Source organism: Carassius auratus, chromosome 15 (assembly GCF_003368295.1).
Source record: "Carassius auratus strain Wakin chromosome 15, ASM336829v1, whole genome shotgun sequence".
NCBI lineage: Eukaryota > Metazoa > Chordata > Actinopteri > Cypriniformes > Cyprinidae > Carassius > Carassius auratus.
Window position 1 is genome coordinate 5,310,487 of NC_039257.1, and position 22,742 is coordinate 5,333,228.

The 22,742-nt window shown below is 39.6% G+C and overlaps 1 protein-coding gene across 1 annotated transcript; it reads right to left on the reverse strand.

Annotated features, from left to right (window-relative positions):
* Positions 1-6,782: 6,782 nt before the first annotated feature.
* Positions 6,783-22,360, reverse strand: LOC113114810 (A-kinase anchor protein 1, mitochondrial-like). Its single transcript, XM_026281853.1, has 11 exons — positions 22,207-22,360; positions 16,103-17,640; positions 12,905-13,038; positions 12,545-12,671; positions 11,808-11,935; positions 10,421-10,598; positions 10,191-10,341; positions 9,931-9,998; positions 9,781-9,854; positions 9,636-9,701; positions 6,783-9,418 (listed from the first exon to the last, which is right to left on the reverse strand). The coding sequence occupies exons 2-11, from the start codon at positions 17,613-17,615 to the stop codon at positions 9,356-9,358; spliced, it is 2,502 nt and encodes an 833-aa protein (XP_026137638.1). The 5' UTR covers positions 17,616-17,640; positions 22,207-22,360; the 3' UTR covers positions 6,783-9,355.
* Between the last annotated feature and the right edge of the window lie 382 nt (positions 22,361-22,742).

The window sequence follows — 22,742 nt, forward strand, 5'->3', positions numbered from 1 at the left end:
CTCTCCTGCTAAAGATAGCTTCTGAACACCTGTCAGAACTCTTGAAGTAAAGAGCCCACATAAAGCCGGTGTCCAGAGGAGGGAGGCTGAGATGCTCTTGATTGGCAGGTGAACCAGCTGTCTCACCTCACTGCCTAGCGGGCAGCTTGTTGGTAAACTGACACACGGGTACCTGAGGGGCACAACCCAGAAAACGAAACATCTCTCTCCCCTTTCAGTTTATACTCTCTCGGGCTTTGAGCAAGACAAGACCACCTTTTTTTTTAAAGACAAAAAATAAACAATGTGTCAAAGATACTATTATTTGTATTGTTTGTATTGTATTATTTTACAGACATTGCTAATTCGAATAAGTATTAATAATAATCATTATCAGCAGAAATCGAGCTCCCTTCTGCTCTTAGTCTGAAATGTCATTTCTGCTAAGTTCTAATATGCATCATCACCACCGCCGTTCCATTCCATCGTAATTCAATACGCAATTACATTTCTGATAGGCTTTGGCAGAACATTTAACAGGGTATTTAAATGACATAATTTCATAATAGGATTTAATAAGTATAATGCTGGAAAAAAAACAGTTTATTCAGCACAGTTGCCGTTCGCTTTGAAAGAAAGTACAAAATAACATTTCATCTGACCACCTGAAAGCATGTTGTGTTTTATGCCTTGTCTGTTCTCTGGCATTACGATGAGGCGCTATGCCAGATCTTCACAACTGGGCCGTCAAAGGGGGCTGTTTTTAGAATCATGGCTCATTGAGATTTGGCATAATTGAACAGGAAATTACTGTTCGGAGCAAGGTTTTAAATATCTACATGATGTCCCGAGTGTTTCATAGCATATAAGCCTTAAAGAGCATTTAGGGATATGTTTATTGTGAGGCCAAGCGTTTGCTGGTTCATTAAAGAACACTGCGGACCTCATTAGACCTTTTATTAGCATATCATTTACTTGTTAGAACTGTATTACCAGTTGCAGAATTAGCTCAAAACATTTTTGACACCTTTAATTGTATGATCGCATAAAAACAAATCTATTCATGTACATTTCGCCAAGTAGATCAGCCATAAATCATCGACATAATAAATACACCGCTGCCACGAGACGAGGCATCAGTTTCATACGCTTATGAATTTTACCATTCACCATATACATATTCATGTTGCTCGTGACATAAACAGAGACACGGCTGTCGGGTTTGATGAAATGAAATTGAAATGCAACTTTAAAAGAAACACACATCAAGAGGATATTTAAATATACACATTTGCATTCGCCGGTTTTGAAGGCACGCTTTATTAATGCCGCAACCCTTGCCATTATTAAGTTAAATCTAATGTCTCTAGAAATCCATTAAGTCTTCAAAAACAGCGGAGAAAGACGTCTGAACTGAAGACCCTTATTAAAGACTAGACTAAGTGCACAACACAGATCTGTCCAATTAGAGCCTGTGCATTTTGCAATTAGAGAGAAAAATGTAATGTGCCAAACATTGCCTAAAATGGCCAATTTGACAAAGGAGTTAGAAAATATCTGCCCTGATCTTTAAATGGATAATTAGAGAGATAATACTTCATGTTTGAGAAACAGTTTTAATGGAGGTTGAAATAATAAAGAATGCAGTCTCATCACGTTGTCGCTTTTCAAAGCAGCGTTCCGGTTCTTAGAAATGATTATAAAAGTTCTTTAGTTTGATACATTTTTGAAACCCGGAACCATCACTATTCAAATCTGAAGAACTATGCAAAATGTCTTGCCATCATGGCACTAAAAAAATCAAATTTTAGAGGGACATAAAATGAAAATAACCTACAGAGACAACCCAATTTATGGTTGTTAATTTATGATTGGCTGGTCCACTACTTTTTCTTTCTGTTTTCACTTATAAATTAGTTAATTAGTCATTCATTGGATGATTTTAAATGTGATTTCCTTTTCAAATGTCTGAGAATTATGATTACCTCATTGATTGAGTTTAAATTTGAACTTTGCATTTTAAAGCATTTCTTCTTTTGTTAAGAATTTATAACTAAAACCATTCTGAAATCAACTATCAAAGTGATAGTAGTTTACCTTTCCTAAATTTGTAACTTATTGTGTGGAATAAAAAAAAACAATTTCTTACTATAAATCACACATTTAACTCAAAAAGCCTCAAATGATTAAAATCACAAAGATTAATTGGGAAAATGGTGAATTAAAATGCATTTTGTCCTTTGAAGCAAATCAAATCGGTCTCAAAAGACTCAAGAATCGATGGAATCAATGCAGAGATTATCAGTCGCGTTAGTGACATGGTCAGTATGTGAATTTCAAATAAATCAATAGTCCTGTCACATCATCACTAAATGAGCATTGATCACTTCCTCAGTCACATTATCTGATGTGCATTACCCTGTTTCTTATCACATCCAAACATCCATTTCTGTTTTATTTCCCTGCACAGATTGCTCCACAGACAACATTTGGCTGTTGCTTTAATTACAGAAATGCCGGTTCGCCGAATCTGTCACATTTTCACGAGCCCAATATAGCATTTGATCTATTGTGGCCCTGTTGGCATTATGAGATGCCCACCGCTAATGCTCCGACAGCATCATTTAGGCCATGTGCTATTCACTATATTCAAATTCAAATCTGGATCTTTCCTGCTTTATCCACACCTGTACACATCAAGGAATGTTACAAAAAAAGGCCATTCAGAAAAGATGTTAGCGCTCATTCTAATGATCTGCCATCAAAGTTATTGGCACAGGCTACAAAGCAGACGCTCCATTCATCAAGCGCTCGAGAAGCTACGCACAAACAGAGTTCACATCAGTGCCGAGCAGATGGTGTCAGCGTAAGGAGAGCTGCTGAGGGCCCTTTACACGCTTTTATGTGAACCTTCAGTTACTTAACTCCATGTCACCAAGTGTCTGTCCTTTTGTCGCACGTCACTGTTCCTCGCAGATTCTGCTGAAGACGCCAGAGACCAAAAGTCAGAATTCGCTTTGCGTCACATGGCTGAAACTAGTTTAACAGTCATGCGGCAAGCATAAACTAAAAACGATTATTAGGAAGCTTTTTCTCAGCATTAAAGATGAATTGTTTTAACATAATGTGGCAGGGGATTTTGATTTTGATGCTCTGCATTTGAGACTAATTTGAGGATTTGGATATGCGCATTTTCTATTTTTGATCAACAAACAGTGTCCCCAAAAATATTGAAATGAAACTAATTGACATCTGCAGAAAGTTCACACTTTGTTTTAAGATCCAATTCCCGCTACTGACAATGACTTTTGCTCCTTATTGTCTGCATATTCGTAGTTAGCAAGGTTTTTGTCAAGTTTAGTTATAGGGTAGGATTAAGGGATCTAAAACATGCTAAATAAGGCATTAATATGTTCTTTATAAGTACTAATAAACAGGCAATATGCTAGTAGCATGCATGCTAGTTAAGAGTGGCAATTGGTCCTTAAAATAAAGTGTTGCCTATACAAAAATGCATGCTTTTCAAGAACTAACTGCATGTTTTTGAGCTTGTGAAAACAACAAGTTTAATTAACTTATATATAACCTTTCTGTGGAACTTTATTTTTCCCTGAAAAGTGTTTTATTTCTAATAAATGATGCTTGGATTGATATATTTCTATATCAAGCAATGACCTTAATGTTTTGACTGTGATTTGAATACTTTTAGAGCCACTGAATCTGTTCAAAATGTGTTTAAAAAGCCTAAAAAGCACAGATATCAATGCTCGGTGTGTTTTAAAATAAATTTGTTCTTTAGACTGTATTAATGAAAGGATAAATCAGCCTTAAGCCTTGATGGTCAGGTATCAGATTACTTTGAAACGCTTCCGAATCGCCCTTGCGGAGAAAGTCTCGATTATTCCGTCTCAGAAGGCTGGGATCTCGGTTACGGTTTTCAACAGAAGACAGAAACATTCAGCCTCATAATGGACGTGATAAAGAAAAGTGTCCTTGGTGGCCGCAGAATGGACTACAGCCTCTGCCCGTTCATTACTGAAAATGAGAAGGGAGGTGAGATACGAAAATTTAAGTGTTATTTTGCCGTGCCTGAGCAGAACAATCGAATAAGAAATGTGTTGATGTTAAACGGCCCCTCAGGAGACAATAACATTCATTTAATTCCAGCACTGCCGTACTGTGTAACATTGGCATGACAGAAGACGTCTGAATATTCATTGTGTCCGCACACAGTTTTCAAAGATTTAAGGGCCTCGGCTGTCTGGCGGCAGAAAGCGAGACAAGGGTGACCTCGGATAATTACCACTGTCCAGTGATGAGCTAAAAAGCACAGCCTTACAAGACGTCTGAATAAAGGTTGTGTGTGCTTGAGTGCCTTCATTAGATTCATCTCGGCTTGTGCGAGCGCACGCATTACCACTAGTTGACGGAGATCAGACAGACAAAAAGCTCATCTAAGTGCCCTGTAATGGAGATGGTCCTGACACTCCAGAAGTTGAGTGATCTCATTGAGCAAAAAAAAAAAAAAAAAAAAGGATTCAGGATTAGCTGAAATATCAAACTCCAGCTCCATCTAATGGTCGTGTTATCACATCACATCAGTTTAATTTAATGCATCAACTAACATTTACAAATGAGACCTTAATGTGAAGTGTTACCTAAATATCATAACATACCTTAAACCAGTTGATTCCCAACCACGCTACATGGAAAGATTTCAGTTTTGTTTAGCTTAACCTGTAAAACAGAAATCGTGAGTTATTACAGTTGTACAATAAGTTCAGCTCATTGTGATCAGTTAGCCCTTTTCAGGGTAATATTGAGTATTATTAAAGGGGTTTTAAGACAAAAAAAAAAAAAAGTTAGGAAAAACTTCCTTAATCAATATTTTGTGGCATGTAACATAAGATAAACTTTTGTTAAAATCAGCCTGCACAGAAATCCCAGTAGCTGTGTTTTAGAACTGAGGGGAGCTGGTTTCCTAGTTGGTCTAAGTGAGTTATGCACTGGTTGGCCAGCTATCATGTTCTAAAAATATGTTTGTTGCTGGTCCAAAATAGGTCTACCAGGCTGGACTGCCTACTGACAGGCTCTGTCTTATTAATGACCAACTTGGACTAGCAGATGAACTGGACTGAAGAGATGAAAATAAAAGTCGGACTAGGTAATGCCCAACTTGGACCAGAAAATATACCAAGGGTACCATCTTAAACTACATTTGTGTATCAGTTATGATGATTTCCCAAAATACACTCTAATGACATAGTATATTCATTTGTATTATTATTATTATTGTCTTGTGGAAATTGTGTTTCAGTATGGTGGTTTATACTGGAATAAATGTTAAAAAATGTCTATGATAGTTTGTATCTTGAACTGAGGTTTTCGGTAACACCAGTAATTGGCTGTTACAGCAATCATAACATGATTTATTCAGCAAGTGTATATTGTGCTGAATAATCTTAATGTTTTGGGCTTTTGAATAGCAATACCTTGCAATCACAGCTATTAAAAAAAAAAAAACACACGTTCCAGTTTGACAGAAATGTACAGAAAGAGAAAACTGAAGCAAGCTTTCTATTGTCAGCCCATTCGTTTTACTGACAAATACACCAAAGTTACAGTTTTAGCACTTTATTGCCAGATCCACTACCTTGTTTCTCACTGGATAATTTATTGTGGCATAATCTGTAAATTTTATTTTGTGTCTAAATGGCAGTGCAGCCATCAGTGAGTAATAAATGCACTCTGGGGCTTCTCGAGTTTAAACCTCAAACAAGCCAGTCGGCTCATTAAGGCATATGTTTCCATTTTTACTCTGTGCATTTTGCGCATGCAGGGAGAGTTATGGTTTAGCAAGTCCAAATTGAATAGAATTACAGCACTGGGAGAATAATTATATTTTCATTATGGAGTCTAGACATAATGGTGGTCTGCAACAGCATGAAAACCCAGAGATGTGGTTTCACCTACATATCGGACAATATGAAAATTCACATTAAAAGCAGTTAAGCAACAGTGATTTTAAACAGACCAGAAAGAGTTTTCATTTGAAAACCCTCTGAAATCATCAGGGATTTGCCCACAATATACTAATTTCTCTGCTTCAAGCAAAAGACCTTCTCGTGAGTTAACTAGATGACTCCACTTCAGATTCCTAGCAAATAAAAGAGTAATTTGTCAAGAAAGGCTGCAGAATTAGGATAGATAAAAGCAGTCTCTTATTTATAAGGGTTTACACTGGCACGTCTCAGAGAATATCCTTTCTCTTGGAAACGTCATTGTTAGGATTACAGAGCTCAGACACATGAACCCAGCCTTGAAGAGTGGAAGTCTGATCATCAAATGGTCTTTAACTCCCTCTAGAGGTTATGAACTATAACTACTATCAAGTAGAAATCAGCATTTATGTTATTGATAAAAGCCCTTTATGTCCACCAAAGCTGCATTTATTTGACTACAAAACTACTTATACTTTGAAACATTACATTGTAAAACAAATATTTTTTATATATAAATGAATTCTAGTGATAGCAGAGTTCAGTGTCACTATATATATATATATATATATATATATATATATATATATGTATATATATATATATATATATATACACACACACTGACCCCAGAGGTTTGAATAGATAGAAGGTATGTATCATTAAATCTCTATGTATATTTTATACCGTCCTTTAAGGACAAATGTTGCTTAGATTAACACGTTTTAGAGAAGACTTCAAACGTTTGATTGGTACAGTGAATTACAAGTCACAATGATATAAAAACTAAAATACTACATCAAATGTTTTTAATAACTTTATTCTCTTTTTTCAATATATCTGTACAACCAAAGAATCAAACCTTGTAATAAGTCTGGCAGAAACTGACCTGTACATGTCTATGCAGAACTTCTTACACTCATTTAAATAATCAAATGATTAATTATCTAGCTAAGCAAACATTTCAAACCATTCCTACCAACAGATAACAAATGAGCAGATTTCGCAAGGTGGGGGTGGAAAAAAAAAGTTCCCTTGTTTCCTACACTCGCTCCAGTGTTTTTACAAAAGTACAGTGATACATTTTATATATATATATATATATACACACACACACCTGGACAATTCTAAAGTAGCGTGATTTTTCATTACAGGAGAGCGGTAGGAACATACAGGAGGACACATTTGAACTGGTGGTAGGAGGCCGTGTCAGTCAAGATATAAGCGTATGCAAAGAGTAATTTGACGATCAATACAAAAACCGTAAAACAAACAGACCTAAAAGACAGAACAATGAAACGTTTCGGCTCTGAGGTCGGTGTGGTTCCTTATTCACCTGCTGCAGTGCAGGCAGGCCTATAACGGGCCGCGCACGTTCACACAGGTCAAGTAACGTTACATCAATTCCTGAAAGAATAGGACTAATAATTCTCCTCACACACAGAAAAGTATGAAATGAAAAGCTCATACCTGAGGTGAACGCAGGACTGTATAGAAACAAGAGCTTGTGAAGGAAATATTGCAGAAAAACTTAGTAGCATAGTGGAAAACCGTGTAGAGCCCGTCACAGACAACTAAAGCCGACATAACTTTCCGACGCCGTCAGTTCTCATATAGCCTACTTAGCGCTCTATACTACAACTAGAGTCAGCAGTGTGTATTATAGCTTCAAAATAAAAGTGTAAAAAAATATATTTTCTATTTTTATCCAGATTTTTTCTGGTTAAGCCAAATACATGCCGTAGCAGGGAGCTTTTAGTTCATTTTTTCACGCGGTGTAAAGTTCATCAAGGGCTTTAGGAGGCTAACAACTGCAGTGCCAACTGTCAAAAAAACCCACAATGGCAAGCTAAAAGCCTGAAAATGTCTCCTGCAAAGAAGACCTTAGACATTCTGGAGTCCAACAACATTAGATTAGCAACAATACAGCAGCAGAAAGAGGGACCAGCCTTGGCCAAAAGGCCATTACATGACTGAAAGAGCATAAGATACAAACAAAGGTAATATTAATCTCTGTGCCATTACTCTTTCAGAAATTATATAGTAATAAAGCAGACCTAAATGACATCCCATGTAAAACCAACATAAAAAAAAAGAACAATGGATAAGGCTTACAGCTTTTTATCTTCTCCAAGATCGGTTTGTGTATTGACAGCTTCTCCTAGTAGACAACTGGGTGGGTTGCTGGGATTGGACACGGTGTACCATGTTATTTACAGAATAGAAAGAGACATTAATGGCAATGGGTCTATTAGATGTGACGTTATTGCGAGACGGATATTGAGTGAGACAAAAGCAAGCAGCCCATTACCCAGATGATAATGTGACATGTGAATCGACGTGCTTTAGAGCAAAATTACATGCATACAAAAACACACAGACCCACTGAATGCAGTTCATCCACCCAGAATAGTAGTGCCCTGCTGTCCCGTCACGCAGTAGTGTTCTGGTTTTTGTAGTCATTCATTTAGTGTCCCCACAGGTCAGAATTTGGCGTAAAGGACAGCCTTTAGTCTTCGGTAGCAGCACCATTTGAACTCTAGTGTCGCTCTAGGATTGAGGACTCAGAATAGTCTTTTCTAGAAAGGTCCAGAGGTCAGGAGGGCACAGACGTCTCCTGGATCGGTGAAGTAAATGAAGTGACTCTCGGTGTCAGGCCCATCTGAGTCCCAAAGATCCAGAGTGTGGTGAAGAGGGAGGTCATGAGATGGGCTGCGTATCACCAAAGGCCACACTGTTGTACAGACAGACATGGATGACATGGGGCTGTGGTTGTTTATTCCTTGCTGAACTGTACCCAGATCAGCTTTCCAAAACTCATCCGACTGGATGAAGCCGTGATAATGTAAAATGCAATCATGATGTCTCAAGTCCCAAGATTACATCAGCAGCAACAACCCAGAGTCTTAACTGCACCAGTTATCTTCATAAAGTGTACTTTTTTTTTTTATTACTACATCCACAGCATGTTAATCCACCATTTTTTGTGCTGGAAGGAGTCTGATCGGACGGAAAGCATGATTAACCTTTATTTAGTTACAATATCTTAAATTTACAAGAGCACAAAGTCAAGAAAACTTCAGTCCTTAGTTGTTCGGACGCTTGACTCTTCGTTTTTTTTCTTTCATACAGTACATCGATATCTTACGCAAGGGGATAGAAAAGAAAAGAAAATAGAAAAAGGCCGGATGGAGAGGACAGCAAACCAAAAAAGAAACTCTCGGAGCCAGTGATGCACACTTCAGGTAGGAGGTGGTGGAGGACACGATGGGGTGAGGAGGACAGAACCTGCAGATATTCATGATGAGTGGTGATGATTAAGGGGCAGGCGGGCCGCGAAGTGAGTGAGGAGAGGAGGGCGAGGGAGCTCTGGAGGATCAGAAACTGTCCACCCAAGTGCCGTAACCTCGCTCTGCCAAAGTGCGGTTGAGCAGGACCAGCTAAAGAAAAAATACCAAGTACCATCATTTAGTATGATTTTAAAACCACATCTGTATACTTTATCATTATAGTTATCCTCCTTGGTGTGAACAAGTTTTAAAATGTCAGAATATTCAGTCCTGATTAAACATTTCTTAAAATAAAATGCTATGAAAAAAATAATTAACAGAATAGATAAATCTCACTAATAATTTAAACCAAATCAAATAATTTTACCTCCTCTCCCACCATGTTCCACATGTGTACTAAGGGAAGTCCTGTATTATTGTCGTAGTTGGTGACCTATATGACAAAATGGCCCATTAAATTCTGTAAACATCAGCATAAATGTCACCCATTAATGAATGATTTAAAGACTCACTTGTGCCAGCAGTGGAACCCCTCTAGTCATCTCTTCCAGGGCAGAATTGGCCTCCGCTGAGAACCGATCCTCTCCTAATGAAGACGTCAACAACAGTGAGATCCAGCAAAAGATAGAAGATTTAACTTCAATTTTAAAATAAAGGCAAACCTGGAAGTGGGGCAATGTTATCTAACAACACTTCTGTTCCTTGGAACGGTAATGTCACAAAGTCCGACCTGAAAATCAAAATTCAGTGAGTCCACAGCACAAGACTATAAGAACAACAAATGCTAAAATAATTTCTATATATTTAAAAACAAATTATCATGGGTGACAATTGCCCCCCCCCCCCTTTTAAAAAAAATATAAAGTTCTTTACAGAACAGTATGGAAACTTTTATTAATGAATAAAAAAGGCAGGAAAAAACCTGATCTGTCGAAGAGTGTCAATCTTGACTCTATCATAGCCACCATAATCAACATATCGGATTTCCACTTCGGTTGAATCTTTGTAGAAGGAGATGACCTGCGCTCGCCACCAGGCTCCATCTACAGCTGGGGCTGCACAAATCACTCCAACTGAACAAGAGATGAGAGAGAAAAAGTCATTTTCTGCTGAAAGAGAAACGTAAAAGTGAGAAAAAGGGGACCATCTTACCTTCAACAGGTGATGGCAAGGGGGGCGTCCCTGGCTGTGAATAGCACAGGAACATCTGCTGGTCCAGACTGCGCAGGGCATGATATGTAGGGTGAGTGTGCTGCTGGACAAACAGGTGACCGGCTGATACAATATTCACCACGATCACCTCGACCGTCACCCCATTGGGCAACAGAAGCTGTAACAGACAGATCCAATGAAGCACAATGTTAAAATACCAAAAGTCTTGGACTCTGCAGTTTAAATCATTTAGGACAGAACTACATGTTTGGGTTAATGTTTGACAAAAATAAAAAGATCCCTGAGAGAAAGTCAGAACCCTGCTTTAGGGTAGGGCAGCGGTTCTCAATTCCACAGGTCAGCACATCTTGTACATTTCTCTTAGGGCTTCAGACGTTTGTTCTATTCGAACGTAAGTGCCCTGTGAAGTGGACATCACAGGATTCCACAATGATTCTAGTTCGAAGGGAACGTATATGTTCCATTCAAAGTGCAGTGAAGTGTGCGAGATGTGAATTTAAATTGTATTTATTTACAGAGGAATATGATGTCACAGTTGTCCATGTGTAAAGACGCTGCGCAAAACAAATCTGTGATTGAATGTTTTGATGTGAGGTAAACTCCAACTGATTTCCCCTGCTCAGGGAGTAGGGAGCAATGCACAATGGGAACAGTTCTTGCACAGAGCTCACTTCTAACGAGCAGATTATCTGAATCAGGAATGTTAACAAAGAGACACATGCAAAATATACAGAGCTGGGGGGTGCGAGGACTGGAATTGAGAACCGCTGGGTTAGGGACACACCACACTGTCGCCAAAGAACTAGTTCTGAAGAAAGCCAACTGTGGAGCCTCACATCACCTGCGTGGTTGCAAAAATGTTGCACTAAAGCACACCGGACAGACTACAGCCGACAGCCAACTAGCATCTATGCTTGCACGAGAGAACATAACTTCCACACCAGCAGATGGCAGTAATCTCCATTCAAACAGAAAGCGCTAGAACTGTGGATATACACACAATGTAGCTTTCGATCATGTCTGCTAAGCTGCAAATGGCACTAGGCATTGTCAATCCTTGATCATCATCATCTTGTGAATAAAAAAAGAAACTCCTAGAATGACAGATGTGTACATTCACTCTTTACTCTATCATTGGCTGCTTTCATCAGCTTTCATGAGCTCCGTCACCAATTTGACATAAGAAATTGAGCAAAAAAAAAAAAAAAAACAGCCGACTAGAGTCAACCATTTGGAACCTAAAAAAAATAAAAAGGTAGACCGACACTCAAAAACCACCTGACATTTCTCGAAAGTCAGCTTGGTGTGTCCTGGCTTTAGATGGTAGCTGCCCATGTAGTCTGCAGGAGATAGGGGACAATCTTACCCAGGAAGTCATGGGCAGAGAGGGCAGCGTTAGCGGTGGGGGAGGTGGGGCGTACAAGTTTGTCAGGTCCAAGTCTTTGAACTTCTTCCCAATCAAGGCCAGCGCCTTATCGACCTGCTGCTGGGCTCCTAAGAAACAAACAAAACAACAAAAACATTCAATTCATGGATGAACCAAGATTGTGTCCATTCATCATAAGCCCCTTTCACACTGCGATTCCAGCAAATACACGGGCAATTGTTCCCGGGTCGCTAGATTTTGCACTTTCACACTGCCAGTGATTACCCGGAATATGTGCATGCTTTCACACACAACCCGTAAAGGTCCCGTAAAGACATGTGACATCAGGATGTGACGTGTAATGTATGAGTTGAAAACGCTAGGCACATTAACTTTCACTTAAACTGGCGAACGATCTCAGCGTCGGCGTGGAAAGTGAGGGACTAACGGATCTCTGCTTCATTACAGTTTGCACATTTTTTCGCAGCAAACGTTGATCTTCCTTCAAAACACTCTTGGTAAAAGAGTCGCATGATAAAGTGCATCATCACTACAACATGGCATTATTTCTGTCTTTTGTTCACACATTGCTCATTCCGGGACTGAACCCGGCAATGTCCCCGACCAGGGATCAATCCCGGGATCAATCCCAGGACGTTTGATTTCACACAGAAGACGACCCGTCAATGTTCCGGGTCCAACGTGCAGTGTGAAAGGGGCTATAGAGACTCACTTACCCTCTATATGGCAGATCTGAAACTCTTGAGTGTAAGGCAGGGTTGAAATGTAGATCTTAGCACCAGAGCTCTGCTTCAGGAAGCTCACGTATCTCCCTTGTTTGCCGATTAGCCGTCCCACTAGATGCTACAAAATCAGAGGAGAACCAAAGATATCAAAGCAAGTTTGAATTTATTCATACAAAAGTTAAGAAAGCTAAACAATGACAAAATCTGCTTTGCTTTGACATTGAGATAAAGATCTGTTAACCAACATGCATGAGTTTTCCTAAATAACTGCTTAAATCCTTTAAGAAAAACTTTTGATTGATGGCTATAGTACTAAATGTGAAGCAGAATTAAGCATTTAAAGGATCGTACCTTTGGCACCTCAATCTCCCACACAATCAGCTCAGAGCTCTGTGATTGACAGGTCTGGCTGCCACTCGGCTGGCTGTCTCCCGCCCCCAAGGTCGAACAGCTGTCCACTGAATCCATGCTATTCACATCTGAACCTGTTTGGGGGAGAGAGAGAGAGAGATTCAAATTTGTCAATTTATAAACTATTTCATTGACTTCAACAAAATGTTTGTCAAATTGAATAAACAACCAACGCAATCTATTTAATAATAATCTGCCTTAAGATTAATGTAAACGTAATAATTTGTTATAAATAAAATACACAATCATAAAAAGCTAAAATATAATTAAATCTAAATAAAAAATGCCTGGCGGTGGCAAATGAATAAACATTACCAGCAACTAATCTTTGAGATACTGTGCAGATGGTAAAAAAAATGTAATGCACACAAAAATACACAAATAAGATCAAATAAAACTTAAATTTGAAAAAAAAAAAAAAAAAAAAGTGTGTTAGAATAATAAATAAAATCAATCACCTGCAACTACTCCCAAAATGCTCTGGACATCATAAAAACTATAGTCAGCGTAGTTGAAAAAGTAGGGCATCCATTCCACACACGCTACAGATAACATCACTGCAACTTATATCAGTGACTTTCAGGGGGTCCAAACAGACCATTCTTTAACAGACATTCAAACGCAAATGCCTGCTTAACCAGGTGATCACTGTTTGCTAAGCAACCATGGAGTAACAATAACAAACACAACTAATACAGCTGAGAAGGACCAATGACAAACAAATCAAGCAGCCTCTTCCCTCAGGACGAGAAGCACTGACACCATTGTTCTCGACTCATACAAGTGCTCTTCTGTTTTATGACACTTTCTACTACTTGACAGTGTCAATAATTGCCCATTTACTTGGTTTTAACGAACCAAAAGCAGGCATCAAGGTTGTGTTACATTTTCTCTCTTTTTTTTTTAAGTGAGGATGGGCTGAGGCACTAGCTGCTTCCAGTCTTCACACCCTTTTTAGGTCACACTAAGAAGTGTGCCTCCTGGGCTGCTTCCTGTCATCAAATCAACAGAGAAATTCTAAGTCTAAAAAAATAAATAAATGCTGCAAATGGTGAGTGTGCCAGTATCACCACGTTCTGGTGAAAACACCTGCTGGCTAACTAATAACAGATTTACCCTGGCCATTTCTAACACCTGCTAGTAAGCAGGGGGAGTTAAAAAAGCAAGATGGCTCTGATATCCATGTAAGGAAGTTGCTGTAGTAGGGAGCGGTAAAAACAGCCATGCACATGCAGTTGTGCTCATGTAACATACACTGTTTGGGAATTTGAGCATCTGAGGTTTCCAAAGAGTCTATTCAAAGTTTGAGAGGTAACCTTGACTCAGGCTTTTTGCACTACTACATCTGGCCAAATGTCAAGAAGAGGACTGACTTGGATTTGGACAAAACAACAAAGCTAACTGAAACAGCATGTATGTTTAGTAAACTATCACAGAACTTGGCACCTTCATTTTGGATGAAAACTTTTGCTGAAATTACCTTTACGCTAGATTTACACCAGCAAACATTTGGCTTGATGCAACGCATGAATTATGTACCTAGACCTAGAGTGATTTGTATCAACAATGAGCATACCACAACCCACACTTTTAAGTAGACCACAATCAAACAACCTACGGAGATCGAGTTAATGTTTTCAAGTGTTCAAAACTGCAAGATGCTCTGAGACCAATGAAATGGACTGAATTCACACTATTCACAGTTCACGCTTAAATGAGAATTCTTTCATCCTTTACTCTCCTTCAATATCATTCCAAATCTGTTTCGATTGTATTTTTCCTACAACACACAATTGAAATTGTTGCAACAGTTCTGGGGCCTCAGTTATAACCACTGTGCAAGCACAAAACCTGCTCTGAAAGAGGCGTACAGCACTTCCCACGCAAAAAACTTGACGGGAAAATTTGCACAACTGCACGCAAACTCTGACCCATGAATAATAACTTTTTCCTGTAGAGAGAAAAGTAATGAAGTAAACAATGATTTTATGTTATGATAACATTTTTAGTGAGAACAACTATCAATGATGTGCAGTTACTTTGATATTGTGGTGGACACTGCTGGGTTCTTACTGTACAAACACAGCTGCATGGAGCTGTTGATGTCTTGTGAAGGCATCTCCACAGCATTATGAAAAATACCAATGTAATTGGATACAACTTGAAGAAAAAGATTTGCATGTTTCCTTTTTAAAAGACTTTGTCAGCAATGCGCAAAATCAAATAATTATATTTAAACAGCATTAAATATAAATATATATATATAGACTTATTTTTCCAACTAAAATAGCTAAAAGATGATCACCTTATCTGCAGTTGCAACTTAATTTAATTAGAATTTTTAAAAAACATTTTATTTGGCCAGTGCAAATTAATGAGAGCAACTCCATTCAAAATGACTATTTTAAACAGTTTTTATGGATATTTTGATATTTATTCTAAAACATAAGTAAATTTGATGATTTTTAGAAATAAAAATTTGTAAAATGGCATTTCTAGTCCGTATCTCATATTTCCTTAATGTCTTGTTCCTTTGACGGTGTTAAACATGGGTGTCATGTGGATGGGAATATGCACAGAAATGGTATGCAGATGAGTTTATGCATAGTAAAACAAGCCGATGTCAGCTCCATATATGGTGATTCCAGGAATGAGTCAGGGTGGAAATCTTCCCCTGACTGGGATATATAAAGGGATTTTTTGTGCAGGTTCTGGCATAAATCTAGCTTTTGTGCCTACGTACACTTTTAGGATAAACTCTACAAAGTGTTTTATAAATGAGACCCCTTTCCCGTTTTGTGAAAGACAAGAGGATCAAAACAATTAACCCTACTGACTTTAATTATATGAACAAAGTACCTTTTTATATATGCTTTCCACAGATGAGAAAAAGAAAAAGGTTAATGGATAAAAAGTTTCTCAATAAAATTAAAGTTTCTGATTGATGACAGGATTTCTATTTTTGTTCCTAACCAACATCCCTATGATTAATTCAGGTGTGGAAGGCACTATATTTTTGGGATACAAAGAAAGTAAAACGGGTTCAGAGTGACTTCAGAGAGTTAAAATGACAGAAATGTCATTATGTTAACTACATATTTAAGCCTTTTTGTTAAATTCTTATTAACTGTAACTCACCTCCTGATTGGTCAGCTTCTACCTCACTAGCGGCGCCATTCCTAAAGCCTGTTCCATTCAGCCGCGCTGCCTCACAAACCGTAGCCACGTTTTCTGCTGTAAGCGGAGACTCCTGAGGGGCAATTAGAGAAAGACTCTCCTGTAGTCCATCTCCTTGACCCTCAGAGGCCCTACAAGTCCCTGAAATTTGAATGAGGTCCTCTTTACTCTCAGACACGTTCGAGGACAACCCTGTGCTGTGGAGATCCTCGCTGCTGATCCCATCCTCGGACTGGCACGTGCTACATCCCGAGTCTTCCACTAGAGTTTCCTCTGCCTGCAGCTTGGCCAGAACTGGCGTGGACTCCAACTGCTCCCCAGACGGCACAGTCAACGAGACTCCTTCCTTCTCATTCTCCGGCATCTTCCAGAGTGAAGGCTGCAGACAACCGTTGACGATGTCTTCTGCTATCTCCACCGCCTGTGACTCTGCGCTTTCCTTACTCTCTGGAGGTATACACGACTCCACTTCCTTACCATTTACAGCCGGCGTGCTGCTGTCGGACACTTCAGAGCCCTTGATGGACTGGGACTCACAGCTGCTGACCGCCATGACCTCCTGGGTGGCTGCCGAGATGACTTCAGTGATCAGCCCTGCCGCGAGACGCTGGAGCTCCTGCATGTCTGGACTGGTCTCAGCCGGCAATCCCAGGTCTCCGTTTTCATGGTGCCAAGCCTCTGTGGAGCCTTCTGAAAGGGGTGTGCTGGTGGAGTTAGGGAACGGGGTCAGGGTTAGTGGTGTTTTCAGGATGCAGGTCTCCAGCAAGACCGCCTCGCTCTCTGTTGAAGATATAGCAGAGGGAAGCTCATCTTTTAAAAGGTCAGTCGGGATATTCTGAGTGCAAGTTGGTGCTGAGGTTTCAGTGGCCACCTCTCCCTCAGGTTCAGGTCGCTCTGCTTTGGCTAGCTCTGCGGGACGCTGCTTAGTTAGTGGTTGGTTTTCGACCTGCTTCTTGATTGAAGGTAAATGGCTTGAGGGTTTGTTGCCAATGCCGGCCTCTGGTCCTTTGTTATAAGTGCTCTCTTCCACTGTTTTTGTTGGGGTTGAAGATGACACCGGAGTTGCCGTCTCTGGGTGACTTTGCAGGGGGATGGATTTTGTACTGCTCTGAGGAGCGCTTAGCTGTCCACTGGCCAACACAACTGGAGGGGCACCAAGAGCCTCCCCCGCAGTGGCTTTTAGCACCGGCGTGTGTATCTCCGCTACAACTTCCTGCTCAACAGGTCTGTGGTCTTTGGCCTTGACTTTGTCTCGGCTGGTTCTGCGGTGTACACCACTGGCCGTGGAGCAGCTATTTTCGACCATCCCATTGCTGCCCTCACCAGAGGAGGTTAGCAAGCCCATAACCGACCCCTCTTCACTGTCTTGGCTGGTGGTTCGCTCTTTCTTGCGGGAGATGTACCACCACCAGCCTATGAGCGCCAGCACTCCAGGAAGCGTATACGGAACAAAGGACCGGAACCTCAGTGGCATCTCCTCTAGACCCTAGCAGCTACACCTGCAGATCAACACAAGGAAAATATTTGATAAACCGTGTCAAAGCAAAATGAAACAAAGGAAATTATGGTGACCGGTTGCACTATAAAGGACAAACAATAAACCTGACATGGACATTAAGCTTAACAATTCGGTCTTGTTCCCATAGTTTATATATCTATTTACATTTAGCAGATGCTTTTATCCAAAGCAACTCACAAATAAGGACAATAGAACCAACCAAAACATAAAGGTGTAAAACTTTAACATACAAGAAACTAAAGTTTATCATTAACTACAAATGAACATTTAGTCCCAAAAGTACCCAACCACTACTGAATTTAAGATTATTTAGGCCTATCTGTAATCCTATTAACTATCTTAGAATGTTTATATAATGAAAACTGTGCAAAATTGTGTACGGTATTTTGCAATAACCAAATTACTGTACATTGTCCCACTTACAACAGCTACCTAATTTTAATGAGTAAACTGAAATGACATATTGAGGACAGTTGATTTTTATTGTTTTATATTTTCAGAGTGATTTGAGAGACATGAATCAAGTACAGCAATTTTAGCTGGAAACTAGTTAAACATTTGTCCATAGACCGGCCAATTAGAAAGTATTCCAGAGAGAAGTGTAATAAAAGGTTTTATTTCTGGGTTAAGATGTGTTGCCTTTGGGAAGAAGTGAAAGAATGGGTGACTCATCCTAATCATGGGAAATTACACCCTGGTCAACATGCATTCCTTTGTCTTGTTCAAAAGTCTGTGTATAATCTAAAAAACGACTAGCTCATGGTTATGCAAGATGCATGGTCATTAAAAAAAAATCTTCCATGGAATTATTATATATACACTGATGATTACATAGTACGTAATAAAAATAAACTGCATTCTTCCAAGACAAAGAACAACATCTAGAAATAATAGTAGCAGGTTATCAAAACGAATATTGAGGGGAAAAAAAAGAAAAAAACATTTACCATTTAAGACACTGCTTTGTTTGCAGCACTTTTAGTCTGCCTGCTTTACAGTGAGAGAGGGAAGAGTTCTGGGCAGCCATGCAGAAACTTCAGGGACAATATCACATGGCTGACATTCAACCTCAGAGGGTGCTGAGAGCTACTTGCAACGTCCACCTCACTGCTATTGGCAAGGAGGGGCATCCTTTCAGAGTTAAAAAAGGACTTTCATGCATGCATTTCCATCACGGGGACAGCAAATCCCAGAGAAGGAGGAACACATCATATATAAACCCCTCCCATTCACTCCTGTACATAGTAACCAAAGATAAAGGGGTTTCCGTTTCTCTTCAGCTCCCAGATAGTGTTTCAGAAGACAGCCTGTTGTTGGTCTTTCTGACTGTGAATAAATAGTGCCTATTGAGCATGTAGCGTAAGGAATGACACACATATCATAGAAAGAAAACAAAGTTGGGTCTTAATGTGGAAAACATTTTGAAATACACAAATATATTTTGATACTGAACTTTTTAGGTCCAAATTATAACCATTTCTTGACCATTTAAACTATTTGCTTTTTATTTATTTTTATTTTATTTACAGTCCTTCAGTCTTACCTTTATACCTTCAGTATACCTGGTAACACTTTAGAATAACGGTCCATTAGTTAATGTTAGTTAACTACTTTAACATGATCTAAGCAAGAACAATCCTTCTACAGCATTTATTAATCTTAGTTGATGTTACTTTCAATATTTACTAATGCATTATTAAAATTAAAAGTTGTGCTTGTTAAAATTAGTTAATGCACTGTGAATTAGCATGAACTAACAATGAATAACTATTTTCATTAACAAAGATGAATACAGTAATAAATGTATTGTTCATTGTTTGTTCATGTTAATTAATGAATTAACGAACATGAACTAATGGACCATTATTCTAAAGTGTTACCGGTATAGCTTGTTGCTGTAAATTGCTGTTAAAATCTCATCATATTCATTTATGAATTCAACAAATTACTTGAATTCCTGGAAAATGTAACTTCGCACAATAGGCTTCTATGAGCAGTAAATCCCACCTTGTCTGATTTTATTGGCCATCTAAACCATTTTGAAACTGAGCGCTGATAGACCGCTGAAGATATCTTAGTTTTTATAACTAGGTTGTAACTTTTAAAACTTGTCACACTAGACCGCAGTAGAGCAGCAGGCAATTTGACAATTTCTAATTATTGTGTGTGTGGGGGGGGGGGCTGGGGGTCTTTGGCAGTTACAGTCCTGTTTAAGTTCCGTGCTTAACAGAATCTGAACCATCAACATTAGCTGGATCAGTGTCAAACATGATGCTGACCATATCAAAGCTGTAATATTGTCTAAAATAGATCACTTGATATCTCTGTACAGCCTAGCAGGAAAATAAGTAGATTACTCAAATCTAGTGTTGACCATATTCCTCAAGCTCAAAATGAAAAAAAAATTATATATATATGGGAAAAATAGTTTATAAATGACAACATACCAAAATCTAGCCCGAAAGTAGCTAGTCCCTACTAAGCAACAGCATCAATCTTAAGTTTAATATTGGTGATAATGAAAATATGAGTTAAAAAGTCAGTCTTAGACTGTCATCAAATTATTAGACGTTTCTAAATGCAGTGTTACAAAATTCGCAAACCTGTACAGAAGAAAATCTCATGATACAGCATTTATTCTGATCCCCCGAAACTGGGCATTGATTTCCCACTTCACCAAACACAATTTCAATATATCAGACATTATTCGTAACTTTTCTCTACTGCAAGAAATTGTAATAGCACTAAATATGAAGGGTTGGTCACACGGTGCAAGAGCCGTAATATTAATACTACACTGTCTGTTAACGCTATCAGTCTCGAGAGCACGTTTCAAGCAGCCATGTCAACCGAATGTAGTCACATGCTGTAGTTTCTGCCCACTGAAGTCCTCCTGAACCCGTTTCAGCCCTGTGTTCACCTTCAGCACGAGGTTAAATAAACGCTCGGCCGATGTCAGATCATGGCCTGGGCGCGTGCGCGAGCGTTCCATTGAGACAGAACCGAGCGCGTGCTCCACGGTGGCTATTCGACCTTGGGGAGGTGTAGAGATAACGGAGAGGGCACCGTGGCCAGTCATTCGCGTAACACGTTACGAACCCATTGATCGCAAGTAAGCGGCTTACTAGTGCTGCTGAATTCAGAATACAAAAAGCGAACCAGAGAACACTCCGGCGCTTGAGGTGATACTGACGCGCACCGGCCGCTGCTGGAGAAATACACCGGCGAGCGTCTTATCACACTGCGGTGAAAATCAACAATATAACAAGACATCATTTGTGCATAAAATTGCATGTCTTGACTGAGACTAAATCGATACCCTGCGGCCAGATGTCTGCGAGGTTGCATCGCATGCTGCGCGTGTTAGCAGTCAGGCTAACGTTAACTGATCAGTGCTGCTATAAGGACTGAAAAGCGAAATTAAAGAACGGAAAGCAGAGGCTTCCACGGTTTATGATCGCAATAAAAACCACACACATAACTGAGGTGATTAAAGAAAAGCACGTATAATCAGTCAGCGAGGTGATTTTGACCTACACCACGCGTGGTAGGTAACGTTAGGCCGCTGAATGAATTACAGCCCCATGCAGCTATTCTTTCTGAAGTACTGGGCGCTTCAAGTATCTTGACTTTAAACCGATTTCACCGGGGTAACCCTCCACCAAGTCCTCCTCCTTCACAGCGGCCCTGAATTATCCATGAGTTCACAGAAACCGCTCGTCCATGTGGCTCGGTACATAATTCAGCTGAATGAAGGTGTGAGTTGACTTCAAGGCGCAAAGAACAAAGAGCATATTTTCTCCCTGTCATACTCCAAAATGACCACACTAATGATGATTGCTCCAAGTAACATTAGAATTTGGACCTTAAGATATGGAAACGTCAATTCCCTAATGGAAAATCTAGATCATAATGGCTTCTAGCTTATCCTTAGCTCTGTAGGACCAGCAACAAATCAGCCACCAGCTGGTGAAACCAGCTTAAAATGGTCAAGATGATTTGTGGAATGTGTAACTTAACCTAGCCACGGATCCACTTAAAAACTACATTAGGTAACTTAACGTTACTATGTTCCAAAACGCGGTCTTTGCAGTTGAAGGTGGTCAAGATGTTTTTTGCCAATTAGTAAAGGTCTATTATCTAATAATGAGAGATTTTAATGCAGTTCCTCAATTAGACAACTTTAAATCATGTGCAAGACCTGATATTTATCTATTAGAGCTGAACTCAGATTTGGTGACACCGTTAGCCGCTAACGTTATAGCTAAAGCGTCCCATGCGCTTTACATAGCGGATAGCACTGGCGCAATGTCAAACATACGCTGACGCTGTCGAACCAATGAAGGTGGAAATCATTTTTGAAGATGAAATGGCTGCATGTGAGATGGGATAAAATCTGCTTGGATGTCAAGCAAAAGGCGACAGCAGGACTAATCAGAGGCGGCTAAAATGGGCTCCCACTCTGCGCTATTTAAGCTTCACCTATCAGCATATATGAGGTAACTAACAGTTAAGTTGAAAACCCGAACTCGCGGTTTATACTCACGGTGTTTATGCGTCCCTCGCACCGCCGCCGTATAATATTAATGTTACGTGTTCAAGGCCCAGCACAATCCCAACGTGACCCCCCGCTTCTCGTGTATGTGTGTGTCGCTTGTCTCTCCTCCCCACGTGTTGACCGTCCTAACGCACACTCTAAAAACAGAGACGCATCAGCTGATCAAATCTCGCGAGAAGTCCGCTGTTAGTGTTAATGTATGGATTCATCGCGAGATCACAGCGATCGGCCTCGGATTTCACGAGGCTGCCGCAGATATTTGAGTCATTTCTTTATAATGTAGAGGGAATAAGTAAATCTGACAGAAAGACTCAAAATAGATTCAAGGATTGTAGCTCAAAATATCTTTAAAGGTAAAGTAAAATAAAGTACAAACAGCGGCAGTTATTTTATGTCATTGACATGGCAGTTGGCTGCTAAACTTTGAACTTTGCCCCTGGATATGATAAAGCGTGGTTCACTGGAGGTTTGCCACATTTTAAAAGCTCACAGTAATTACCCGTTAAGCAGTGTGTTAAAACTGC

What these genes read in the sequence shown, in the direction of transcription:
- LOC113114810 (XM_026281853.1), bottom strand. Translation starts at nt 17,615, where the DNA reads ATGCCACTGAGGTTCCGGTCCTTTGTTCCGTATACGCTTCCTGGAGTG. An exon ending in GACACTCTTCGACAGATCAG is followed by an intron (nt 9,999 to 10,190) that starts GTTTTTTCCTGC and finishes TTTGATTTTCAG; the next exon opens with GTCGGACTTTGTGACATTAC. An exon ending in GGAACATGGTGGGAGAGGAG is followed by an intron (nt 9,419 to 9,635) that starts GTAAAATTATTT and finishes TTTTTTCTTTAG; the next exon opens with CTGGTCCTGCTCAACCGCAC.